The sequence below is a fragment of the Rhinolophus sinicus genome, chromosome 11 (assembly GCF_057876585.1).
Source record: "Rhinolophus sinicus isolate RSI-liver-muscle chromosome 11, RSI-T2T, whole genome shotgun sequence".
In the NCBI taxonomy this organism is placed as follows: Eukaryota; Metazoa; Chordata; class Mammalia; order Chiroptera; family Rhinolophidae; genus Rhinolophus; species Rhinolophus sinicus.
Window position 1 is genome coordinate 21,997,848 of NC_142511.1, and position 27,389 is coordinate 22,025,236.

Sequence of the window (27,389 nt, forward strand, 5' to 3'; positions counted from 1 at the left end):
ACTATGGCTAAATAGGTCAAAGAATCATGTGCCAAGAAGCAGCAAGGCTCCTGATTCAGTATTTGGCAAAAGAGCATGGGCTCCCCAGCACTTACTGGCACCCTCCCCCTGCTCTGAAGGAGAGCAACATTCATGCCGCGACACCGACCCGTCCAGGCCGGGCCCTTGACAGGGCAGGCGCTGGCTCCGCTCACCCAGGAGGCTCTCCTCTGCCCTCTCCTCCCCTCCTCCCTCCTCTCCCAAGACACACGGCCTCTGCCCTCCTAACATACAGGACCACTCTCCACACATGGGAAAAGAGGCGGGGGAGTCGAGGGGCTGGGCCCCATGAAGAAAAAAAAAGGAAACTTTCAACTATTAAATCTGTTTAGTAAAGACAATTTCGCTCATACAAAACAACAACAGTTTACAACAATCTGAGTGCTGGACACACCATCAGACACGGGAGGGGCTGCAGGCACTCGGAGCCCTGCCCCCACGCCAGAGAAGCCCATGGGTGCCCCTCCACCATCCTGCCCTGAGGGAGATGAAAGCTGGGACCATGGCACAGAGGACCTCCCCTCCCACGCTGCTCCTCAGTAACACTGGGAGGACCTTCCCCTCACTGGCTGGGACACCTGAAGCCCAGTTGTTTGGGGTGGGGGTGAAGTGGCTAATGGGGAAGGGGCAGAGTCGGGACATCTTTGGTACGAAGACCTCCTCCCACCCACCCACTAGTCCACACAATGGAAATGTGCAGGCAGACCACAAAAGTGGTGTTGCCTTTGCCCACAGGGGTAGCTGGCCGATGCCCCCAGAGCCCGGGGCATAATGCAGAAGCTCTGTGTCACTTATAAACTGCCCAGGCTCACCCATGAGAGCTGAGAGGAGGCCTGTTGAGAAATGGCTAAAAATGTAAGACAAATAAACAAGAACGTGTTAATAATGGCAGAAAGGGAAACAGAAGTTACTCGGTCAATCAGCTCCTCAGAGGACTAGGACTCAGAACGACATGGGGAGCCAGGGTCCTAGGGGGCAAGCGGTCCAGTCTTCCTGATTGCATGCCAGTGCCTAAGTCACCCCCGTCCTCCTCCAGGAACCAGCTAACAGAGGCCAGGAGGGCCAGCTCAGGGCCTGGACAGACTCCCAGGCACTGTGGCAGGCCCCACACGGGCAGGGCAGGCCCAAGGCAGAAGGTTCTTGCCGCCCTGCCTGCCCCTGGCCGCACAAATGCAGTCCCAGGAACAGATCCAGACACACACACACACCCCTATCCATCTGGCACACTGGTGATGCCTGAGGGCTCCATAGAGGAGGCGGGTGGCATCCTGGCCCCAGCCCTCCATGGCCTTGAGCTCCGGGAACGCCTCAGCCAGAGGGAACCTCAGGCTGTAGTGGGGAAATGGGACAGATGGGACAACATGGGACACTCCCTATAACATTTCCACAAATACCCTTTAACAAGAGGAAGGGGGTTGGGAGAGAGGAGTGGGGGAAGAACAATAAAAGAAGTTTCATAAAAATTCTAAGTCAAATTACTGATAAAACTGCAAAATGAGCACAGGTTCAAGAGCATCTTGCTCCCTTCTCTCCAAGCCCTACCGACCTCCCAGCCTCTCCCTCTCTGGGGTGGCCAGAACCCAAGGCAGAATTCCGCCTCTCACGAGGCTCTGGGTTCCATGCAGCTGAGGACGAGGGGAGGCAGCAGTGCACAACTCTGTGTCTCTTCATTTAAAAAATATATCCAGGTGAGAGTTATTGCTTGTCCTCCAGTGGAGCAGGCCGGGCTGGCAGCTCAGTGAGCAAGGGCCGCGGTCTCCAGAGCTCGAGCTTTCTTCCGCCTCTTCAGAAGCAGAGGGTTGGACGCGTCTTCAATCTTTTTTATCTTGATCTGCTCATAGTCGACACGCATTGTGGCCAAGGCACTGGTCATCTCCTCCTGGGGGGATAGGGGGGTGGGTTACAGTAAGGAAGAGACGAGAGAGACACAGGTCAGGGCCGGATGAGGGCGACCAAAGCAGAGAGAGAAGAGGCAGGCTGGTTAGTGGGTCCAGGGCTGACAGCAGCCTCAGCCTTGGGCTGGGACAACAGAGCCCGGCCTCTGCTGCCGCTGCTCCAAGAGTCCTCCAGCGACCCCGTAAGAAGGCAGAAGAAACACTGGTCTAGGAGTCAGGAGACCTGGGCTGTGGTCTGCCCCAGCCAGTCACTAGCTGTGTGACCTTGAACAGGTCACTGCCCTGCTCTGGGCCTCAGTTTCCTCATCTACAAAATGAAGAGACAGTACCAGATGGCTTCTCAGGTCCTTGCAGAGACCCAGGGAGTAGAGAAGTTTTAAGAAACAGCCAGGCCTAGTTTAGACCAGGACACAGAATCCTCTGGCCCAAACCGGTCAGGGAAGAGGCTCCGAGTCGCTGTACTTGTTATAACAGACATTGCCTGGGGTGAGAAAAATGCAGAACCAAACCCTCCGCAGCAAGCAGCACCATGCACACCTGGGCACCCCGGGAGCCACAGCAGGCCCTCTGCCTCCTTCCCTCCTCCCTGAGGCACAGGCCCCTCACAGCCCTGCCCAGGAGCTGCCCCCCAACCCCTCTCGGCCAGTGGGTCCCTCACCTTCACATCCTCCCACCGCTCTTTATCCTCCTTCAGGACCCGGCTGGTGTGCAGTGGGGTTTGGGGGACTTTCGTTGATTGCTGAGGGGAGAGAAAAAGGGTCCAAGTGAAAGCCTGGGCAGGGCAGAGTCCTGGCTAAGACCTCGTCCCCAGGGACAGTCCCCAAGGACCAAGGTCTCTCCAACCTGCCAGGCTTACCATGATCCAGGGATGGTTCATAAACTCCGTGATGGTCATTCTCTGCGTGGGCTCTGTTTTCAGCAGGTTCCGGATGAGCATCTTCACTGTGGGGTGGGGCAGGGGACAGACACAGCTCAGGGGCCAGCCTCCCTCTCTTGCTCCTTCCCAATTTCCAGGGGTGTCGGACGGCGCAGACTGCCTAAGGCGCTGCCCTGAGGACCATCACACTTCCCGCCTGACAGGCCCTTCACACAGGCAGGACATACCCAGCTGGTGTGGGCAGAGCCACAGCTACACCACCTACGTGAGCCAGAGGCCCACACGTACTCATGTACAAGCACACAGGTGGGCTTCTCACCTTCCTCCGATACTTCTGACCACTCTGGGTTGGGAAATTCATACTGGCCCATCCGGATGCGAGTCTTCATGCCCGGAGAGATGGCAAGACCGTGATTGGAGTAGAAGGGTGGGTACCCACACAGCCTGAGCCAAGGGGACGGAAGCAGGAAGAGGGGGTCAGAGCTGCTGTTATAGGGGCCCTGCACTAGGAATAGGGTGAGAAACAGACTTTTTCTTGCAAAGCTCACAGAAAAACTGGGACTCGTTGATTCAGGCACAATATACAAGTCAAGGACAGGGCCCTGGAACCCAACGTACTCAGCGTCTACACCACACATGTTCCTGCCCGTTAGCTACTTTATACCCATCACTCAGCTATCAGAACCCGCTAAGCACTGAGAGAAGCAGACATGCATGGGATTCCCAAGGAATCCCCCATCCAGAAGGGGAACGCCGACCTCGCCTCGTCCTCTCCTCCCGGACAGGTACAGGCCCCTCCCACCCTGCCCCAGCCCAGCCCGGCACACTCACAGGATGTACATGATGACACCCAAGGACCACATGTCACAGGACTTGTCATACTTCTCTGGGCCCAGCACTTCTGGAGCTGCAAACCAAAGATCAACCAGTATGAGTGGGCCTGGCCCTCGGAACACTGTGACCTACCCCAACTTCTCTGTGAATGTTCCCAAACCAACCCTTCGGACCATCATGATGGGACTGTAGTTGGGGGTGGAAGGGGAGTAGCCGTAACCCAGCCCCAGGGTTGGATGTAGGGAGACCATCCTCCAAGAGGAACACTAGGGCTGAATCTTAAGGTGAAATAATTCTTGAACTGCAAGAGCCTTTCAGACCCATGATGTCTATTTAACCTGACAAACGCATTTGAGAGTTTACTCTGCGCCAGTCAGCAGGGGCGGCAGAGCCAAATCTGTGTCCAGACTCCACTGGGAACCTGATGGAAAGGATGGCTTTTCTCAGGAAAGGTGTGCATGTGCACAGAATTCTGCCTGCAATCTCAGGCAGTTAATTTCCCACGATGCCTCAATCCCAGCTGAACTCTGACTACAGGTCAGGCTTCACCAGAACCAGAGCCAGAAAGGGCCAGAGGACACGACTCTCCCGGAACCTGTGGCTCTAAGACCAGCAGGAGGAGGAGCTGGGGAAAGCTGTGGGGAAGGATGAGCCCCCAGGCCTCCTCCGAACTTACCCACGTAGTACGGCGTATAACACGGAGTGGTCAGCGAGTTGTGGCTGGTGGTTTCCTTGGCAAAGCCAAAATCAGTGAGTTTCAGAATGGCATTGGGCCTTTTAGAGGTGTATAAGAGATTCTCGGGCTACAGAGAGAAAGGCAGAGAAATAAAACTCCATCAACCTGTGAGGGGCTATCGGAAATCAAAAGGATAACGATACCTTCCTTCCTTTCTCTGTCAACAAGCCATGTCTAGCCCCTATGATCTGCACACAATGAGCAACACGAGTGATATATGGCCAGCTCGCTGCCTTCCCAGAGCTTTCCGTGTACTTGGAGATCAGAGACGAACGCAGAGAACCAGCAAGAAACACCACAAGGACCGAGAAACCAAGGGTGCAACTGTGCGGCGCTGAGCGAGGGGCCACGGCGCTGAGCGGCCGGAGGCTTCACTGCTGGGGTTTGCCCAGAGAGGGCAGCCCTGCAGAGCAGAGTGGCATCCTGCCCCAGTTGGCCCCAGAAACCAGGCAGCAAGGATGCAGGGCGACTCTGGCAACCCTTCCCAGGTTCGCTGAGACCCCAGGGCCCTCAGCAGCACCTGAGCTGGGGGGTGCGGGGGGGGCATAACGAACAGCTGGCACCTTGACATCCCGATGAGCAATGTTGATTGAGTGCAAGTACTGGATGGCTTCACCAATGCTCTTCATAATTTCTGATGCTTCTGTAGAGAAGGCGGGAGAGGGAAAGAAAGTCACAAGATGTGTCATTACGTTAAAAAATCCGCTGCACCAGTCCCTACCCCTCGCCATGCAGCCTAAGGCTCCCTACATCCACCTCACCCCCACCCACCCAGAAACCAAGTCACAAGGAGCCACCCTGGCTCAGGTGCGGACGGCAACCCTGGCAGCAAGCCAGGCGAGGTGGCAGGCCTCAGCATCTTTCAGACGGCGGGCACCACAGAGGGTCCCCTTCAGAACCCTGCTGCCCTGCCTGCCCAAGGCCCGTCCCACAGCAGACTCTTCTTACCTCTTTCTGTGAACGCTTGGTCTCCTCGGTCCTGGATTCGGCTAAACAGTTCTCCGCCATCCAAACTGAAACAAGGCCACAGTTAGATCTGGGGAACACAACACCTCACCACCACTCTCCTTCAGCCCCCCAAAGTATGAAGCTTTAAGCTTCAGGGCACATCTGGGCAGTCCCCAGGAGGGGAGGGGCTTGGCAGGGAGTGGGCCCAGCGGGGCCAGAGACAGAACAGGCGCGGTTACGCACCACTCCATGACAATCAGCAGGCACTTCCTCCCGGCGTACAGGTTCTCGTAAACGTCCACGATCCGCACGATGTGTGGGCACTGGGAGGCCCGCCAGTGCAGCTCCACCTCGCGCCGGGCCTTGGGGCAGTCCTGAAGCATCTGCAAGACGAACAGCCTCCTGAGTAACCGCACTGTCTCTGCAGGGGGACGGCTGGCTGCTGCCCCACATGGGCCTGTTCCAAAGCCCTGACACCTCCCTGATACACCGGAAACTCCCCACTCCTGCAGGCCCTCTACCAGCCCCCTTGGCATTTTCCCCAGCAGCAACTTCTCCTAAATGCTGACTTAGAACTTTGCAGCTCCCTTGTCTGATCTTAAAATAAAAAACAAAAAAACAATATGACCCATCGTGGGGCCCTGACAGCTGTACCGAGATCAGTCCAGTCCATCCAGCTCAGGGCATGAGGTCTATTCTGGAAGGCAGGGCAGCAGCTGGGCATTGGAAGACAGGGGCAAAGGAGGCGCGGGGAGAAAGACAAACTGAGGAAAACCGACCCAATAATGGAAAGGGGCCTGGGGAGAGGAGAGACTCAAGAATCTGTAAGGAAAGGTAACTCCTCCATCCCTCAAAGCCAGCACACGGAATCCTGGGCAATGTTTCTGCTACTTCTGTGGTTTACTTCATCCAACCAACACATGGCCTTGGAGTCAGCCTGATGTGGTTCGAATCCTGGTTCTTACAAGGTCTGCAACCTTGAGCAAGTTATTTCATTCACCGAGGCTCATTCATGTCACCTCTTCCGTGGGCCAGGTGGCCAGGGGCATTAAAGGAGCCTGGATCTCTAACGAGTCTTGGGGGCTGCACCTGACTAGTCCAGGCCAGTCTCATTAATTCCAGGCCCCTCATTAGCCTAAGACGCAACAATGGCCAAGAACTTTGTAGGAATCTGCTGAGAGGCCTCGCAAAGGGAGCACAAGGACTACATACCACGTCTCCTGCACACGGCACCTGGGACAGTGGCAGGCCCCTGGGTGCCGTAAGGGGACCCGCCTAAGAGGATAAACCGATACTGAGGAAGGCACCAGGGGAGCGGCAACTCCCTGGATCCTCAGTGACATCACCAGCGTCCCTCAGGACTTCTTTACGGTAAGATCCAGAAACATCCTGATACGGAGATTAGAGAGATTCAATGAAATCTGTCAAATGCCTACCCAGCAGGTGCCTGGCATGTGCTCGACAGTAGGTGCTATTCTTCTCGTTACACAATGTCTGCTAAGTGCACGGCACAGAAGCCAAGATAACTAAGGCAACGCCCCTCACAGACTCCCCGACTCGATGGGAAGTCACGAGCAGCCTTATACAGTACACACCCCAACTGCTTTGGACATCTGAAGAGCTGCAGTGTGGGGAGGCAGGAGGGCTGAGAAGGCTACGGACAGGCGGAAGGGAAGGCCTCTCGGCAGGGAAACGGCGGCAATCGGGCTGACTGACTGAGGTGGATGGGAGTTGGGCTGGGTGAGCGATGCAGCGTGGAGGGAGGGCTAAGAGATCTGCTGGACAATGCATGAAGCTTGGCAAGTAAGAGCCGATGGCCAGGATGGAGCCAGATTACAGAGGGGACTGAAAGGCAAACACGGGAGTTCCCAACAATAAAACTAGCATTCACTTATGCTGTGGTCCGTGATATGCTCGACTTTTTCTAACTATACAACAATTGCCATTTTTACAGGATGAGGAAACTGAGGCTCAGAGAAGTAGTGTGTCCCAGGCTCAGATCCTGGGGAAAGACAGAGCTAGGGTTAAAATCTAGGCCTGGTGGACTGCAAGGTCCAAGCCTTTTCCACGATACCACGCAGCTTTTAGAGGTGGGGTGGAGGCTGAGAATTGTCAGTCCAGACTGCCAAATGCAGACTGACTTTGCAGAGGCAATCCCTAAACAGGTACTGTTGTTCAGTGTCCTAGGGAGCACGCGGGAGGCAATGTCCCCGTGGGGTCACACTGCCACCTCGTGGCCACTTGAGGACACCGCACAGGTCCTGAATTCTGCCACCCTCAACTTCATTCATTCATTTGGATGAACCAGGAGAAAAGTTGATTTCCCTTTCTCAAGCTCTATGAGGAATTGGAGCTGGCACTAATTTCATTTGCAAATAATTTCATATCACAAGCATTTACTGTGGTCCACACGTGGGGCTGGACATCAGAACCAAATGTGGGAAGAGTCCTGATCTGAAAGCACTCAAGTTGCGGGGGGGGGGGGTGCACGAGGGAGGCAGACATGGAAAATGCTTATAACCCACTATAATGTAAGACTGATAAGTTCAAAGGGTTCAGGAGCAAAAGTTCTCAGAGCAAACAGGGAAGAACTCTATTGCCCCCTACAGGCACATAGGAAGCGAGACCCAGAGAGAAAGAAAAAAAGTTGTCAATTTACTGGCACATGATGAGGTCATGGATTTACAATCATGGGGCGCCAAGGTCTGGGATTTATCAATTTCTCGTCGCATAACCTTGGAGAGACGTCCTTATGTTTCTTTGCATCTATAAATTGGAGAGGGGTGGAAAATAATACCTGGTCCCCTCCCTCCTGAAGCAATTACAAGCATCTAATGAAGTGATACCCGTAAGAGAGCTTCTTATCACAGGCACTGATCGCTGACCAGCAGCATAACTGCAGCAGCACACGGGTCTCCAGCATGTGTGTGTTGAGGCTGGAGTACATGCTGTAGCCAGCACGAGTCACCAGCAGAGCTGTCGGCTGGGTTTCTGTGTAGCCTGGTGACCACCTCCTGGGAACCAGCTCCATCCTCTAATTAACCAGACGTGCTAAGTGAGGACGCAACGAAGCCCAGAGCCAAGTGCAGCCCCTCAGCCCCTCCTGAACTCAGAACACACACTCGGGCCGGCCCGGTGGCTCAGGTGGTTAGAGCTCTGTGCTCCTAACTCCGAAGGCTGCCGGTTCGATTCCCACATGGGCCAGTGGGCTCTCAACCACAAGGTTGCCAGTTCAATCCCTCGAGTCCCGCAAGGGATGGCGGGCAGTGCCCCCTGCAACTAAAATTGAACATGGCACCTTGAGCTGAGCTGCCGCTGAGCTCCCGGATGGCTCAGTTGGTTGGAGCGTGTCCTCTCAACCACAAGGTTGCCGGTTCGACTCCCGCAAGGGATGGTGGGCTGTGCCCCCTGCAACTAGCAATGGCAACTGGACCTGGAGCTGAGCTGCGCCCTCCACAACTAAGACTGAAAGAACAACAACTTGAAGCTGAACAGCACCCTCCACAACTAAGATTGAAAGGACAACAACTTGACTTGGAGAAAAATCCTGGAAGTGCACACTGTTCCCCAATAAAGTCCTGTTCCCCTTCCCCAATAAAATCTTTAAAAAAAAAACAAAAAAAACCCCACACACACTCTCAAAAGAGAACTGCAGCCAGAAAACCTGGGTTCACATTCCACCTCCAGGCCTTTAGACAATTCTTTACCTGGCAGAGGAGGCACATGGACTTTAGTACAACGAACCTGGCCATGGGAATCACACACAACTCACATCCCAGTTCTGCACTTCCCAATTGTGTCTGGGAAGCCAATCCACATTTCTGAAAAGGGTTTCCTCATCTGTAAAACTGGATTCGATGTTGCTAAATAAGTAAATTGGAAAGAGTAGTATTTTTCAATTTAAGAGAAACAGAGTAAGAATTTCCCATGAAGACTGGTAATTGACATCCAGGCACATGTTTCTCAGAAGTCCCTGAATGGATATGAAAACCAACGCCAGCAATGAAAGTAAGACCTTCAAATCAGTCAGGTGGGCAGGCTGACTGACGTCACAGGGCAGAGCCATGAAAAGCAAAAGGGGCCTTGTAGACAGCTGTGAAGTGCAAAGAGCCTGGAGAGAGGAAATCAAGAATGTGCTAATCTGGAGTACGGCGCTAAATAAAGAACAGCAGGGGAGGTGCTGAGCTCTGAGCCAGAGAAGGACAAGGAGAGGAAACAGGATTCCCAGAGTGCGGCCAGGGGCCACCAGCAGAGGGGCAGTGGCAGGTTCAACCAGAAGCCAAGAGTCACCTAGGAAAGGCTCCGCCTCTCTGGCATGGACAACAGAGGAGGGAGACCAAAGGACCCAGGAGGGCCGAAATCTGAAGGAAGGGTCTTCCTACTAAAAAGCCGCACAGGCTCTTAAGACAAGGACTGTCTGGCAGGGATTATAAAATATTTGAAGCCCGTGCGAAACCTGGAATTATACTGTGATCCCCCGCCCCCCAAGTTTGTATCTGAAATTCCCTCGCACTGTAGAAAAGATTGTTTCATGTGCTAGACTGCATGCAATGTGAGAGGCAAGACCATGGGCCAGTGTGGCAGGGACCAGGCCAGAGAGCCCACTGCCAGGGGTGGGGGTGGGCGACCGCTAGGGTGACAGTGGCAATAAGGACGATATGGGAACTCTCCCAAATCTGTTCCGTGCCTCTCTATCTTTGCCGGAACCCAGAGGGAGGCAGGATGGGGCCCCCATTCTAGCTGTTCATAGTCACCCTTATCTCCCTCCACCAAATCTTCCATCATGGGACCACATGAAAAGACTCAAGAGTAGTCAGCATCCAACATGGATGGATCTTGAGAGTGTAATGCTGAGCGAAATAAGTCAGACAGAAAAAGCAGAGAACCATGTGATTTTACTGATATGTGGTATATAAACCAAAACAAAAGAACAAGACAAACAAATGAGAAACAGAAACTCATAGACACAGACAATGGTTTGGTGGTTACCAGAGGGTAAGGGGGGTGGGGGGTGGGAGATGAGGGTAAGGGGGATCAAATATATGGTGATGGAAGGAGAACTGACTCTGGGTGATGAACACACAATGGGATTTATAGATGATGTAATACAGAATTGTACACCTGAAATCTATGTAATTTTACTAACAATTGTCACCTCAATAAATTTAATTAAAAAAAAAAAAAAAAAAAGGGTAGTCAGCATCCTAAGCCCTAGCCGAGCCCGAGAAAAAGGAAGAAATATGTGTATATCCTAGGCCTGAGGTCCTGCTCACCAACAAAACAGGTGTAAGGATAGGACAGGGAGGAACAAGCCCCAGGGCCCACAGAAGAATCCCCTTCACAAGCTCCACCATCACTCACCAGGAAGTTTTTAATCCCTTTGTGCCTCAGTTTCCTATCTGTTAAATAGGGTAATAATAGTACCTATCTATACTAAATGAGTTAACACATGCATATTATGTAAATCACTAAGAGTGGTACTTGGCACATAGTAAGCACTGCATTATTGTGTGCTATTACTATCTGGCCCCTATGTGTTACTGTCCCCACTGGGGCGGGTAACTGGATCCCACTCCTACCCACTTCATTTAAGGTGCTATGTGTACCTCCAGGCACTGGGCAGAGGGGTGACCCAGAACACTGGGAGGGAAGCAGGCTCTGGCATCCTAGTCCCGAGTTCTCTGGCGCTCTCTCCACACCACCTAAACTGCACAGCTGGGGGCAGGGGTGCAATGCAATGAGACAGGAAGACATCCTTTCCCAAGATTCACAGGTGCCAAGAGTGATACAAAGTCCGAATCAGGTGCTGTGTTGTCAGTGTGTGGTGCACATTGTTAAACAAGACAGCCCTGCACTCCCAGCAGAAGGTCAGGTTACGCACCATCTCCCCACCTGTAGCCCAGGGAGGGGGCAGACCTGGATGCTTTTCCAGGCAGCGGTAAAGAGGAGGACTTCGGAAGGAGGGCTGCTGCTGGGGCCGTTGGAGCAAGCTCCTTAGCACAGAAAAGGCGCCAAGCACAGGCAGCCTCAGAGTCAGAGGAGCAGGGAAACAGAGCCCCTACTTTCCGGGAGTGTTCTGTGTGCCTTGGCTGCTAAGTAGTTCCAATGGGGACCCTCACACCCACCGCAGGAGGAAGCATCTGATTTTACAAATGATGAAACTCGAGCTCAGAGACGCTACACAATTAGTTCAAGGCCTTTCAGTCATATGTCCGTGGCAGGGCTGGATTTTGAACCCCATTCTCACTGCTCTCCAAGCCCCTTTTCCACCACCCCATGGATACAGGCAAAGGATACAAACTCAGCCAAGACTGCCCATGATATCAACAGCCAAAGTGGGCGCTGAAAATGTATATAGGCCTTAAAGTGCAAACTTTTGATATGGAAATTCTACTTCTAGAATTTTACGCTAAGGTACTAATCATAGATGGAGTTTTAAGGATATACGGGGGAGCCAAAAAATGTATACAAGTGGACACTTTGTCAGCGTGGCTCAAGCAGTAGTTCACTATAATCAGAAGTGTCTGGATGCTGATGGTAACCACTCTGAGCACCTCTTGTAATTGCAGAAGCCAAACGTGACTTGTATTCATCATTTGTTATTGGTATATATTGAGTATTACAATTTTAATAGTTTTTCCTTTCTTAAAATGTGTATACATTTTTTGGCGCCCTCTGTATATGTATTAGGTGTGTGTATCTTTAACAGGAAGGGCATTCATACTCAATAAAATGATAATAGTAATTATACCTGAAAGACAGGATTACAGGCGACTTAATTTTCTTTATTGTATCTTTATTTCTAGGTGAGTTACAATTAATGTATGTACTTTTTAAAGAGGCAAAGACACTTAGTTCTCCAAATTTTAATCGGAGGCTACCATCCATACCCCCGTGTGGCCAGGGAGCAGCGGCTCAGGGCTTCCAGGCAGCTCTGCCACCCCAAGTCCATGGATCAGGGGCTGCCCTCTTGGCGTCTTGAGCAAGACAGCAGCTCATGCCCAGTGTGTGCAGGCTGCTACGCGGAGGGTGGGAGGCGGGGATACCCACAGCCCCTCCCTAAGAAGGGAAGAGGATAGAATTATCGTGCAGCCAGTTTAATTGTTCTCTCTCCTCCTCCAGTTCCACTTGGCCATGGCCGTGGCCTCGCCCTCCCCAGCTCCCCAGCTAGGACTGGGGCATCTGCGTCTGGCTCAGACCTTTGCCCCTGTCCGTTTAGCCTGCAACCTGGGAACTGCCCGACCCCCAGCCCTGTACTAGTGAAAAAGGAAGGTGTGAGGAGGTCACAAGGCCACAGGACCAGGACGCATTGTCCTTTCATCATTTATTATCTCTGTTGGGTCCCTCCAAAGTCCCCATCCCTGGAACGGAGCCAGGCAGGGGCACAGGGAGGAGACACAGCACAGGCAGTACCTGATCTCACCTTCCCAGAATGCCATCACTCTGCAAAAATCTGGACTGCCCACTATGTGCCACACACTGGTCTGGACGGTGCTGGGATATAACATGGAAACCAACAAATGAGGCTGTGCCCCCATGAGACTTACTTTTTTTTAAAGAATTAAATGACAAGGTTTTATTCAACGATCTTAAGATTTGCAAATTGTGGGACACTACCAGGTAACACGCAGAGTGGTCCAAAGAAAAGAGGAAAGCTTAGAGTTCTTATAGTAAAATGTACATTCTTGGGAAGGTAAGTCCTACATTCTTAGTCTCTGGATTGGTCTGAGATGGTAATCTTCCAGAGGTCTGATGGTCTGGGCAATGGAGGTCAGGGAGTCTGGACTTGTGAACATTATTTCCTAAGTTCTTCAGAGGGTTAGCTATAGGATATGTATCTCCAGGTACTGATGCACAACTGAAACGTCCTCAGGCTAGTTAAAGTAATATGAAATCTATTCCTCATGTTTCAGCCCATTCTGATTTAAGTAATTGTGTTAGCTTGTTGATTCCCTTTGGTCTCTTCACTGTTTCATCAGATAGGAAGGTGCATGTAAAAGGCCGAGCACAGCTAGTGGCGTGTGTTAAGCAGGAGGTTACGACCCATGAGAACATGACACTTAAACCACCTCAGCATAAAAAGAGACGGAAAAGACCAAGACCTTCAAACAGACTGTTCTTTTTTGTGTTCTGTGGGTAATTCTTAATCATATTATTATAATGCAGCCTAGGCAATAATCTTGTGTTCAGTTGTATTTACCAGTTTAATTACTTTTTGCCTCTTTGGTCGGTCTTGAGAAATCCAGAAGTTGCTTTTAATTGGGAAATGAATTCTCTCTCTGAACTACGAGTTCATGAAGTTGGGATATAAAACGAGACTTACTTTTTAATGCATGAGGTACACAATAAACAGTTTTTAATTGTACACTGTGGTTTGTGCTGCAAAGGAAATACAAAGGGAGCGGCCCCCAAAGCAGCAGTGGTGGTGAGGGAGACTCTCTCTCATCCGCTGAACGACAGAGCTGCTTAAAGGCTGGAGAGATGTGTCACATGTCTCTCTTCATCTAGCCCAGCTCAGGAACATAAGAAATGACGAACAGGTAAGTCTTGGTTGAAACGATGCCTTTCTTCTACTTCTACTGGGGGACAGGGAGTATGCCTTCCTTCCAGAACTCAGCGAGGATCAAAACTCAGTGAGGGGCAACTGATGGTCCTCCCCTAGAAACTGACCTAAACATAAATCTCACAGCAAATTGTTTAAATCGTAGAAAGTCTCCAAAACAAAAGATGCACAGAAGTACATCATTGGAGACCCCACGTTGGCACATTCGCAAACATTGGGCTGGGAGGTAAAAGCCTCTATTTGTTACTGACTTTCATTAATGTGATGGGGGGAGTCCCCACCCAAAAACAAAGCTACAGCTTACCCTGGGTGATCCAGTACCCAAAGCCTTAAGACAAGCGAGCCACACTGCCCAGAAGGTGAGGGTGACTCCCCTGTGCTCCCCGCCCTCACGCTCCAGGATCTTCCTGGGGCAGCCACAGAGGGCCGAGAGTCAAAGAAAAGGCAAGAGCCTTAAAAATCACTGTAAATGACAGTATTTTTTTAAATATTTGCAACACATAGGCTAACTTAACTCTGGTGAATCAATTATAAAAGATTAACAATCCAATATAAAAACGAGCAAAGAATAAAAACAGGCAGTTCAAAGACAAAGAAACACAGATGGCCAAATGGAAGATGCACCATACAACTCATTAAAAGAGAAATGTTTATAAAAAGAAGAAGAATTTCACCAGAATGGCAAAAAAAATTTTAATGTTTGACCAAAAACATAACAAAATAAAACTCCTGGGTTTATGGAAAGATTTTGGGGAGGAAAAAGCACTCTCTTATATAATCAGCGGGGATATAAACTAGTATATTTTTAGAGCAATTTGGTCATGTCTACCAAAACTGTAAACGTTCAAACCTTAGACCCAGTAACTAACGCACTCAGCTAGGAAATCACCCTACAAATGTGTTCCGTAAGTATTTTAATGTCAAAAGACTGGTAACAACAACCTAAATGTCTGCCCCTAAGGAGCTGGTCAGATAAATGGCAGCAAACGCATACAGCAGAGTATCGCCCAGCCTTGTGAGCGTGAGGCCAGGCTAACGCACCGCTGCGGGGAGGCAGGTGTTACTCACGGGGCAAGCAGACAGGAACAGGACGATACTTTGGCACCATCATTAATGGTCTAATTTTGTTAATGGAACTGCATTCACATTACGCAACTAACTTTTAAAGTATAATCAGAAAGAAGCAAACACACCAAACGTTCATTAGTGGTTATTTATAAATGGTGGCAAGATAGGTGACATTTTCCTCTTTTGTGTGTTTTTTAAATTTCCAAATAGAATATAAAATAGAATCCCATTTGGGATTCTATTCTTGTTGTTGTTGTTATGTTTGGTTTTTAAAGCAGAAGGAAAAAGATACATGGACTTGTGGATGCTTAAAATTTTTCTGGAGGAACTTACCTTCCCCAACCCCCCCAAAAATATTAATAGTGTTGACTACTAGAGAGTAGGTACTAGAGAGAAGCTTGTATTTTTCTTTTTGCCTTTTCCTTTTACATTTTTCTATTGTTTAAATATTTACCATCTGCATGTATTATTTTGTTTTTCAATTAAGTCGAGGGGTTTAGACTCTAAAGTGCAGTTTGCTTCAGGTCTTGACCCCCGGCCTGACAGTGACAGTTACCCATGCCCCAAAGCGCCCTTCCTGCTCGAGAGGGAGGTGAGTGGAGACGGGGATCCCACACTAACCACAGGGGGAAGAAGAGCCTGGTGGAACTCGAAGTCTGAGGCAACTCAGTTGGTGGAGACGTGTGGCGTCTTCCTGGAGAATACAACCAAAATATACCAAAAGCAGGGCAAGGCCCCAAACTGCCACTGCTGACCACTTATGACTTACGTGGCTGTGAACACCACACACTGCGGGGGTGTCAACCACTCGAGAGTCTTGGGTAGGAAACCGAAACACTGGAGGACACAGATATTTCTGTTTCTTCTAGCAGAGGATATGACTTCGAAAGAGAAAGAGGAATCTTCATGTATGCCGCACCAACGTGTGTCAGGTGCACTTTACACAGAGCATATTTGCTCTGTGGAAGCCTCCTAAGAGCTTTTTGAAATAAAGTCAATCACTGACTCCATTTACAGGTGTGGCAACCAAGACCCAGTGCCATAACCACGCGGCTCGAGCCATCGACTCGACCCAATTCCGACTCTGACCTCCAAGTTCTTCTTTTATTTTTTTCATTACAAAGGAGGCTTTGACAAACAAACCCTGTCTCATTGCGCCTGACCGACTCCCTTCCCAGCTCCGTTCACAGGTCTCTACCCCAGTGAGCTCTGCATCCGTCAGGCCCAGCACAGAGCTGGGTGCAAAGGAGTCGCAATACATACACTTACTGACTAAAAGGGCGGACTGTACATCAGAACACCTACATAGGCCACGGTCGGCGACAAGATACAGGCCTCTTTCCCTAAGCACACAAGGTAGACACAAGGTGGTAGGAAGGAAACTTAACTCTCCAAGTTGGCATCAAGCTAAAAAATGAGTGGCAGGAAGAAAAATGTCATGTTCTTTGTAGTATCTAGGTATGGCTTTTAAAAATCCAGAGATGGACAAATTATCAAGAGAAATTAAGACAGAAGGGGGTTAGGAATACCGCTTCTGGCCTATGCAGCCTCCATCAATTTGACCCTGGGCAACTGACAAAGCAAATTTAAATTTTTAAATGGAAGTGACAAATGCCATCTCCTCTTCATCACCCTAATTTAGTGGAATGAGATTCATGGCATGTATACCTTAATCAACAGATCTAATGGGCGGTGGGGGGAGTTGAGAAAGTGAAGAAGAGAAGGGTCCTGTATATCAGCAGGTAGTAGACACGTGCACGTGCGTGCACCCCACCCCTGACAACAATTCCGCGATTCCACTTGCCTGACAGTGGAGGACAGCTGAGTGAGGAGAGAAGGAGAAAGAACCAGAAGTAATTATTGTGGCAACATACGGAAGAACACATGGTCAGGCAGAAGATATGAACCACTCTTTTCCTACACAGTTAGCAAAATTGGCCCAAACACAAGACAGAACTCAAGTCACCCAACATGAACACGAGGACATACGGGAGAGAGATGTCAGTCTTCTTCTGCTAAGAGCAGGGAACCTGATCAATTTTTGTCTTGCCCTACTAAATAGTTCACCTCTCGTAACAGCCAAAGATGCAAGCGAGGGAGCTACAACCCTAAATGCAATTCTGACTAAGAAGCAAAGTCTAGTAAATTAAAAAACCTTTGTTAGCAAAACAAAAATAGCAACAAGAACACCACATTGGAAGGAAGTTAACCTCATCATTTTAGAGTTCAAAGGAGAGAAGAAAAAACCTGAGGATAAAAACAACTGTTGAGCCTGGACTTCAAAAACTACAATATTTAGATGTTGACACACAGGAGCAGTATGAGCAGAGATCCCAACAAGGAATGTAGTTTGAAAGCTATGGCCTGATCTGTAACAAGTGAATTCTGATCATCTAAAGCACAATAATCCTGAAAAAAGAAATCAGGAGGAAACAGCCACAGATGGTAAGGCCACACGGCACAAGCAGCTCTGATGAACTCAGATATTAAAGGATGTGTCCAAAGACACAAGCAACTGCCCATAATCAGGACAGACCCAAAGAGAGGGACTCACAAAACAGAATGAGCCAGAGCTTGTGAAAATGCGAGAAGTAGGAGAAGAGTGTCTAAACCTGTATGCAAAGCTGTAAGAAGAATCAGAGAGGAAGTGGGCCCTCATGGGGACAGAGGCTGTAAGCTACAGAAACAACAGAATGGGGGAATGCTCATCTCCAATATGTTCCATCTTTCTGTCAAGGAGCCTGCTCTCCAGGCTGGAACAAGCTCAACAGGTGCACACGCACGAAAAGGAAACCTCGAGCCCAAGAACAACTTACAATCACCCAAGGGTGACTGGGTTAAAAGACGCTCATCTCAGAATCACACCCCAGGACGCACAAACAAGGTGCAAGTGATTCCAGAACCACGGCTGGTTCTGAGATAGGCAATGCCCTGCTTTTTGGCATCACGCATTCCCACAGCACCCACTGTGCTCCAGGCACCAGACTAAACACTCGGGGATTCAAGGAGTTCACAGTCTAGTCAATGAAACAGAAACAATATGTGAACAGAATTGCTACAAGAAAGACTGCTTAACTTCCCATCTGCCTCTGGCAAGGCTCTAGACCAGATCATGAATTGGACCATCACAACCCAGCCTGGGTTTCCTGAGAAGCCATACAAACCAGTCTGATGACCTATTTTTAGCAGGGTTACTAAATCAGACCAGTGGTCAGATACATAGGGCCTTGACTTCTATAAAATATACAAAGTCTCCTGCCAGACCTTTGGGATGACAAAGAAAGAGGAGGTGTGATGACAAAGCACTTTGATAATATTTGCCATTGTTATAAATCACCAATAATGAAGTGTCATTTAATGGGTCTAGGACAGGCTGACCATGTACCACACTGAACTCACTGCTCCCTCTCACTTGTTCCCCGGCCTCAGTTAATGACAATGACGTCACCATCTAGCCAGGCTCCCAGAAATAAATCTTGAGGGGGTCATCCTCAGCCTCTCCCCCTCCCTTATCCGCAGAAGCAATCCGATTTTGTCTTGGAAAGATCTCGCAAAGCCAACTTCCCTTTTCCAGCCTTGCTGCCACTTGCTTGGTTCCCTTTTCTCTTGTGTGCTAATTGGATTCTAGACCGTGGACTTAATCTGTTCTAATACATTCTGTGTCCACTGCTGAAAGGCAAATCTGAGCAGGACATTTTCTTCCTTAAACATGTCCATTGGGTAACAGGATAAAACCCAAATTCCTTAACTTGGTCTTTCCTAGTTATTTCCTTTCCTAGATATTATGGGTAGGCATAGTATCTCTGCCCTCACCTCCTACCATTCCTTCTTTTTAAGCTGCTCTGAACTTCAGTGTCAAACAAGCCATGTCTTTGCATCCTCCAAGCACCAGTGCAATCACTGTCGCCTCATTTGTGAAGCCTTGCTGATGACTTCCAGGCAGTCAGCCCCTGTCCATTCTGCTCCCACAGGACTCTTGTTAACCCCGACTCCAGCACTCACTATCACTATTTACATCACTGTCCCTTCTCCCGCCGTACAGACCCTAAGCCTCCGGGAGGCTGGGACCATGTCTTGTCCGAACACCTTTCGATTCCAAATCCTAGGCCCGATACATGGCATTATGGATGTACTCAGTATTTGTTTTTTGGCTAAACACAGAGAACTCCTCCAGTGACAAACCGAAGAATGCCATCTTTGACCTTGCCTGGTATTTTATTAACAAGCTGGTTGAATACAGAATGACAGCAAGCTCATCACACTTCCAAGTGACTGAAACACTGGGAGTATGCAAGGTAATTGCTTTTTAAAAGACTACAGTAACATGGGCTAAAACTAACCCAAAACAAAGTCTTATGTTAGGGTTCAAAAACCTCCTCTACAGTAGCACGTAATGAAAGAGCTTTCTCAAGTCAGAGCCGTGTCACACGATGAGTGAGCAAAGGTTCTGAAGCCAGGCTGCCTGGGTGAGTCCCAGCTCCTGCATTAACTCACTGTGGGACATGGCAGTTTCCTAACCTTCTTAGACCTCCAGTTTCCGTCAGCGAAATACAGAGCTAACAGTATCGACCTCACAGGATTGTTTTCAGTTAACAATAATGTATTTGCAATTAGGATTGTGCCCAGCTCAATAAATTCTACTATTATTTTTTGTTATTAAAAAATTACTTCTGAGAGAGAGAGAGAGAGAGAGAGAGAGAGAGAGAGAGAGAGGTTGTAAAGCATTGTGGTCAAAAGCAAAGGCTCTGAAATTAGACTGTCCCAAGTTCAAATGCCAGCTCTAAGCTTAGTAGCTGCCTGACCTCAGGCAGTGATTTTACTTTCTCATTATGTTCTTCATGCCATAAACGGGGCTAATAATAGTATCAGTCAGAGATATTCACTTCAGCATTCTTTCAAATGGGGAAAAAAACTGGAGATAATTTCTCCAAAAAATATATTCTTCCATGAAAAAAGCAAGCTGCAGATTGATATATATAGTCTGATTCCCATTTCTGGAAAATGTTTTGGAAATGCAGAAGAAATGCCGTGTGTGTGTGTGTGTGTGTGTGTGTGTGTGTGTGTGTGTGTTCACCCCACCCTCGTGAATAAAGACAGTCCTTACTTTGCACAGTAATGAGGAGCCACACAAACGACCATGCAAAACAACCTTAGTCATCAATGAAGAAAAGTAAGATTGTTCCACGACCTTTAGAAATTTTTGCCAAAACATTGTAATAAAAACCTATTATAGACACTGAGGATAAGTTTTTTCTTTCTTTCTAAAAACCTTACTCAGAGCAGTTTGAACAGAGTTTGCCTTCTTGTCACATAACATGGTGCAGGTCGAGCATCTTACCTACGCCTCTGCAAATTCCCACACCTCTTCCTAAGTTTAGATCAGTTTCCAACATTTTATTGTTTGCACTCTCGATGCTGCAAAATACCTCCAAGAGTGCCTTCAATGTCAAGTTGGTTCCAGGTATCACCTTCTCTCTGGAATGACTACATCTTTTGCATCACAATCACTTATGTCAATGAGTTCACCTTCACTGAGTTCCTCCGGCTGCATACATAGACTTGAATGGTGGCAATGTCAACATTCCTACAATCAGTTATTTATTCTATAGTTGCATTTACGTTCAGCTTGAATTCCACTTTCCAGAATTACCACTTTTCATCATATTCGTTGGCCAATTCCCTTTTTCAGTTACCCATTTTTGTAAAATGTCACCTGAGTTTATCATTAGGAGACAAGGAGGCAACACAACTGCACACTGTCACGTCTGTATGTGACATGACATACAGACATGGGCAGTGACCCACTGACAGACTTTGAAAGAAGAGTCATGAATGGTAGTAACTGGTCATAACAAACATGTTATATAACATAGTGATCTGTGGACTAAAGAGCTGGCAGCAAAGTTTGTATCCATGCAATTAATCAGTTAACATACCATAGCAACTGGAATTTGAGCCATGATGTTGGGGGAATGGTGTTATTTAACTAAACCATGGTAGCTGAAATTCATGCATGTTGGAACGTGAAAAGTGAGGACTGTCTGTATAAAGGACATAAGACACAAGTTTACACACTAACAAGTGAACAGTGGTTCCCTTCAGGAAGAGCTAGATTATTTCCATTTTTTTCAATGACTTAGTTCTACATCTTGGGAATGGTCTCAACATGATTTCTCCCCACAGAGGACATTTGAAAATGTCTAGAGACATTTTTGATTATTGTAACTTGGGGAGCCTGGAGAGGGCTGCAACTGGGATTTGTTGGGTACAGGCCAGGGATGCTACTAATTCCAATGAAACACAGGATGAGCCCCCACAACAAAGAATTATCTGGTCCAAAATGTCAATAGTGCCGAAATTGACAAACCTTGTTTTAAACCAGGTAGTTTTATTATTTTTATTAAAAATAGTACCTTTCTCATAAGGTGGTGAGAAAAAAAAGATTAAGTGAGATGATGGCAAGTAGAAATAATCTTGCTATTATCAATTAATGCAATAACGCTATTAACATCAGAGGCTCTAGCTGACTTCAATCTGAAGAGTATCTTAATACCACCTTAGATTTGCTGTATATTTTACAAACATTAACTCATTAACGCCATGATGTGACTCCCAAAAAGGTCACATCACCCTCAGCTCACTGACAGCTCAAGTCCCCAAATCAAGACAGGAGCCCAGACCCAACCGCACTCTACCTATCAGACCACATCTAGAAACCCAGTGCTCACTTCTGGGAAACAACTTGAAAAACTTCCAAAGGAAGACAACCAGGACACAGAAGGTGTGAGAACCATGTCACATGAGAAAGGATTCAATAAACGGGGACAATTAGCCTGAAGAAGAGGAACCTGAAGGAGCAACTGAGGGATGAGATGTGATACTAGTCCTGAAAGGAAGTCTACAGGGCTGTCACAGAGGCTAACTGAAACTTGCCCTATGTGGTTTCCCAAGGCAGAAATTACAAGCTGTCATACAAGAATAGGGGCCTGGAAGGCAGTGAGCTCCTTAACCCTGGAAACATTCCAGCAGAGCTGGGGCTCTCAGGGAACTCCTACTTTGAGTAAGAGAATAACCTAGATTGAGCAATAAGGCACTTTGTAATACAATCTTCGGTGGAGAACACAAGAGGGCAGCAGAAAAGAGAGAGCCAGGAATAGGATAGTAACAGCCTCTTTTGACCAGCAATCCCACTCCTAGGTACTGACCCAAGAGAAATGAAAACACGATGTCCACAAAGAGAGCGTGCAAAAATGTTCATAAGAGCGTTACTCATCAAACCAAAACTGGAAACACTCCGAATGTTCACCCACAGAAGAATGGACGAGCAAATTATATCATATCCATACAACACAATACTATTCAGGATATAAGAAACTACCAATACAGGGAACCATGTGGATGAACCTTACATAAAAGAGTTCATACTGATTATTCCATTTACATGAAGTTCCAGAACAGGTGAAATTAATCTATGGTGAAAAAACAAAGAACTGTGGTTGCCTGGGAAGGAGCATGAGAAAACTTACTAGGATAATAACGATTTTGGTTCTCTATCTTCACAGATTTGGGTTGCATGGATGCAAGCATTTATCAAAACTCATAAAATGATGCACTTATAATCTGAGTGTTTCACTAGTATATAAATTTTACCACCAAAAACCAAAACAAAATAAATGCACGAAGAAATATTGAACTCTAATTAATACCTAAGGTACACCGAAATGTTTAAGGTGAAGTGTACTGATGTCTGCAACTTACTGTAAAATGCATGCTCAAAATAAGATATGCTGATAAATGGACAGAGAAATGGAAAGATAGAGAAAGTCGTGACAAAGCAGAGAGCAAAACGTTAATGAAAGAATCTAGGTGGTTGGGTATGTGAGTATTCACTGCACAGCGCTTTCAAGTTTGCAGCACACCTGATGTGTTTCATAAGAAAAGGGGCAGGGAAGTAACAGCCAGCCGGGAGCACAGGGAAAGAAGAGGTGGCTGGGAGGTCATGGGAGGAGAGCAGGAAGGAGAAGAAGAGGGACTGTTCCAGCCAATACAGAGGCCTCCCAAGGGCAGAACTGCGTAAGGCCTGGCGGACCTGGGGACAGCAGTGTTAGCCAGGACGCAGCACATGTGAGACTGGTGCTCAGGCCTTTGTTGTCATAGCTCTTGCTCCCATGGGACCAGCTCCATCATTATCCTCCTCTGTGTCCGGAACAAGTTCCTGTCCCGCTCTGGCCTTGGTACCTTCCCCTGGACACTGAAGGGACCAGTTTAGAGGGTCGTTAATGTATTTTCCAGCTCTGACAATGTACTATTCACTGCATCTGTGCAAACCATGTTTCTAGACAGGGGCCAAAGGATGCAGAGATGCAATGACAACTTCAGCGAGCTCCAGCCAGTTTCTTACACACAAAAGGCATGGAGCTTGCTGTCGTGTCAGTATGCCCGCAAAGAAAGGGACTGGGTACGGCTAGCTCTGAACTGTCTGCATGTGGATTACCCACTTTGTAGATGAGCCACAGCAAGCCCTGACTCAATGAGCAGGAGCACCCCACCCCCAACACACAGCAGGCTTCTGAGACACAGAACATTACGGAAGCCCAAGAGAATTAAAGAGATACACTTGCTGGGCGAGAAAAATGCACTAATATTTGGAAAAGTCTAATTTCAATAATTTTTAGATTATCTACTCTATCTCTCTCTCTCCCCTGCCCTAATGGCATGGATAATTTAAACCTAACTGTATACAGGACTGTCGGGTTTTCTGTGGTCTGATTTATCTACTCTATGGTTTTCTACCCCAAGGACACACATCCTGGCGTATAGCAAGGACAGAAGGATGTGCCAGAAAGCGGGGCGACCTGGTTCTGACCCTCATTCTACAGTTAACTTGCTGAGTACCTGCAGACAAGACACTTTCATTCTGTCTCCTCCTCCGGAAAATCTAACACATGTCTAGCCTACCTGAGGCCGAAGGTTTCTTCCAACTCTAAATTCTTTGACATGATTCTCTTTCCTAGGTAAGTAACATAACCTTAAAGTTTGCTTAGTTTTCAAAAACAAATTCATAGGTACAGACAACAGAAGTGGGGTTATCGAGAGAAGGGGTTGGGGGAGGTCAAATGTATGGTGACAGTAAGAAACCAGACTTTTTGGTGGTGAGCACGCAATAGAATATACTGATATTGAATTATAATGTTGTGCACCTGAAATTTATATAATGTAATTAACCAATGTTGCCTCAATAAACCTAGTTTTAACTTTTCTTTAGTTTTCTGTAGTCCTGCTGTGTACAAAATCACCTTTAGAGCTGCAATCCAGGTGGACCCAACACGATCCTCACGTCAGGCACGTGAAAACTAAGGTACAGAGAGGTTAATATGTTTGCCAAGTTCCACAGCTGTTTGGTGACAGAGTAAGGGCCACACTCCAGGGCCCTGAGTAGACCATGTGGATTCCCAGGAAAAGCACCAGGGACCCCGGGAACCCCTCCTAGATTTCAGCACCATAACCACCCCCTTCTTTCTCTGCCTTACCCCGTCAAGAGTCTAGCGCTCCTGGCCTGAGATCTTAAAGGGGAGGGGAATACGTGTACGTTTCTCAAACCAAAGACCGTTACCTCACAAACCAAAAACAACTCTGGCAGGACTTCCTTCCCGCCATTCTCCTTGGGCGGGGTGAGGGGGGCAGACTGCTTAGAGGTCAAGACTCAGAAATAGGAGCCCAGGAGTCTGGAGGAAATCTCTGGAGTCTAGAGGAGTGCCGGGGGTGTGGGCAGTCGCAGTCCTCCCTGGAGTAACTGTGGCCAGTCACCCCGGGGACTTGGGCACCTCATCCTGCAGCACAACAGACACCCAGTCGAGGTCCAGATGTGCCACAGCTGCAAGTGGGGCCATGACAGGAAATGGACCCCAACAAGTCTAGGACTGTGGGAAAGAGAGAAGTGAGGTGGACAGCACCACCCTCCCCCCTGCATGCCTATTACACACCTCTGAGAGGTAAAGGGAGAACAGGGAGAGATCGCAGGAATGGGCGCTCAGACACTACCCTGCCTTCTAGCCTCGAGGGGGTGGCAGGTAAGTGGCTTACCGTGTTTCCCCGGAAATAAGACCTAGCCGGACCACCAGCTCTAATGCATCTTTTGCAGCAAAAATTCATATAAGACCTGGTATTATATTATATTATACCTGGTCTTATATTAAAATAAGACCGGGTCTTATATTAATTTTTGCTCCAAAAGACACATTAGAGCTGATGGTCTGGCTAGGTCTTATTTTCGGGGAAACACGGTAATTGCGCTGCTAGGACGTGGAAAGAGTACATGTGAAGGTTCTTCTGAACAAGTAGAGCCCCATCTGGGGTGAGAAAGCATTTCCATAATGACTGACTTGTCTAGAAGTGACCTGAGTGCATTCCCAGCAGTGGTGATGCATCCCCAGCCGATGGGGGAGGAAGGGTGTCAGCCCTACCTCACGTCTCCTCCTTAGTCCTCCTCCACCCCTGCCCAACACCCAACACTCCAGTGAGCTCAGACCTTCCTGGCAAGGGCACCCCCACCTCCCCTGGAGCAAGTCCACGAGGGTCAGAGCTGCTGGTCCCTCCCAGGTCGCTGGAGCCCGGGAGTCTGCAAACGCAGCTCCAGTTGGCAACAGCAGCTAATACTCTGGCTTCCCAAGCAAAGCCTGGCCCACCCAGACTTCCTGCTCTGAGCTGAAGGGGGGACTGAAGGAGAGGCATCTGCCCTTTCTACTAACCCAGCAGCAATCAGAGGGATTGGGCGAGCTTCTCCCCCATCTGAGCAACACTCAGCCGCAGTACCAGTGGCTGAGAAAGGCAAGGCCAGAGGAGCTGGGAGGTGACAGACACCTCACCCTAGCTCCTGAGGACAGAATAACTCCTCTCCCTTTGGGAAGGTCAAAAGAGGAAAAGCAGCATAAAGAACATATATACATCACACACACTCAGCGACAGGAAACGCTGGGCCTGCCTTAATGACACTGAGTCTACTCGCATTAGACATGTATACTCCCCAGCAAGAGTGACTGATTCCCACTCACATCCCCATTTTTTCCCCAGTTGTCAGTTTCCTTAGAAATAACCACAGCCTCCTGGCAAAGCCGCACCAGGAGGGTGCTGAGGCCGGCAACAGGCTCAGGAATTCCCTGGGCCTGGGTTCGCTCAGTGAAGAACCCAGTAGGCCTTTGTCAGGGAGGGGCCGTCTGGGGGAAACAATCATTCATATCCACCTCCTGTCATCAATGGTCTGAAAACAATTCTACCCAGGACTCTCAAATGTTAAAACTCCACAAACTTTAGTAAATCCATGCCGAACTCTTCCTTAAATTTAAACAAAATGCCTTCACCTCCATTCCCCTGGGTGACAGAGAGCCAAAGTGCCTTTCCACCCTGGTCTACTCTCCAAATGCCCTTCGGTTGGCAGCGAGGGGAGAAAACACCCAGCCCATCTGCTTCTTCCTGGCTGCCACCTTCAGGTTCAACACAATCTCCCCCAAGGACAGGAGAATGCAGAGACAAGAGAGCTAAATCTTGCTCCTTCCACTTCCAGGATTAGCAAGCAGCTGCCTTGGGGTCAGCAGCCCCTCCCTTCTCCACACCGGGACTTCTCAGTTGCCTGGGCCCCAAGCAGGGGGGTGCCTGCTCACTGCTTGCTCACCCCGATGCTGCAAACTGCCGCTTCCCAGGCATGACAGATGTAGCTGCTATTCAGTGTGTTCAAGCCAGGACAAAAGCCTCTCCAGAAGCACAAAGCCAGCAGGGATGCAGACAGGGTCAACTTCAATAGAAACCACCTGCCAGGGGCCTTGTCTGCCACACCCCCCAATGGGAAGAAGGGAGGGGGGAGGGAGGGCGGGAAGGGGGGTGAGAGAGAGAGAGAACAGACACACACCTCTTTTAAGCCTCTCAAACCTGTGTTGACCTAGAGTCAGGTGAATTTTTCTCTGAATCACTGGACAACTTTCCCAGAGCAGGGAGATTGTACTACCGTTTCTCAGATATATTCTGTAGGATGTTAGTAAGTGATAAGTAAGAGAGGGGTCCTCTATACGCCAGAAGCACTAAGCTACACAAAGTCAAATACATTCTTTTACTACAGAACTTCTCAGAGCCTTCAAAAGGTTAATGTGCACTACAGAATGTTTCCCAGATACATTTGATCACAGAGCATCTCAGACATTCCACCAACACATTCCAAGACTGCAGTGTTTGGAGAAATGGGTGACTCTTCCCTCCATGTTCACCCAGGCCCCCGTACAGGGCTCTTCAATCACTTGGAGCGTATACGAAATACTTGGCTTGCATGTTTCCCCCTCAGTGAGCGTCCAGTGAACAGATGAATGAACAGATGAATGTGCCCACACATGCACTGGTGTCGTTCCATTCAACTGACAATGACGCTTCTGCAAAGGCCATTAG

General features: G+C 48.7%; 1 protein-coding gene across 1 annotated transcript in view; it reads right to left on the bottom strand.

Annotated features, from left to right (window-relative positions):
* Window positions 1-348: 348 nt before the first annotated feature.
* MAPKAPK2 (MAPK activated protein kinase 2) overlaps window positions 349-27,389 on the bottom strand; it is a 45,081-nt gene continuing 18,040 nt past the window's right edge. The window contains exons 2-10 of the mRNA XM_019752465.3: window positions 5,573-5,712; window positions 5,330-5,394; window positions 4,945-5,024; window positions 4,322-4,448; window positions 3,643-3,718; window positions 3,131-3,255; window positions 2,791-2,876; window positions 2,593-2,673; window positions 349-1,918 (exon numbers count right to left, since the gene is read on the bottom strand). Of these exons, the coding sequence (XP_019608024.2) occupies window positions 1,775-1,918; window positions 2,593-2,673; window positions 2,791-2,876; window positions 3,131-3,255; window positions 3,643-3,718; window positions 4,322-4,448; window positions 4,945-5,024; window positions 5,330-5,394; window positions 5,573-5,712 (924 nt within the window). The 3' untranslated portion in view covers window positions 349-1,774. The remainder of the gene's footprint in view (window positions 1,919-2,592; window positions 2,674-2,790; window positions 2,877-3,130; window positions 3,256-3,642; window positions 3,719-4,321; window positions 4,449-4,944; window positions 5,025-5,329; window positions 5,395-5,572; window positions 5,713-27,389) is intronic.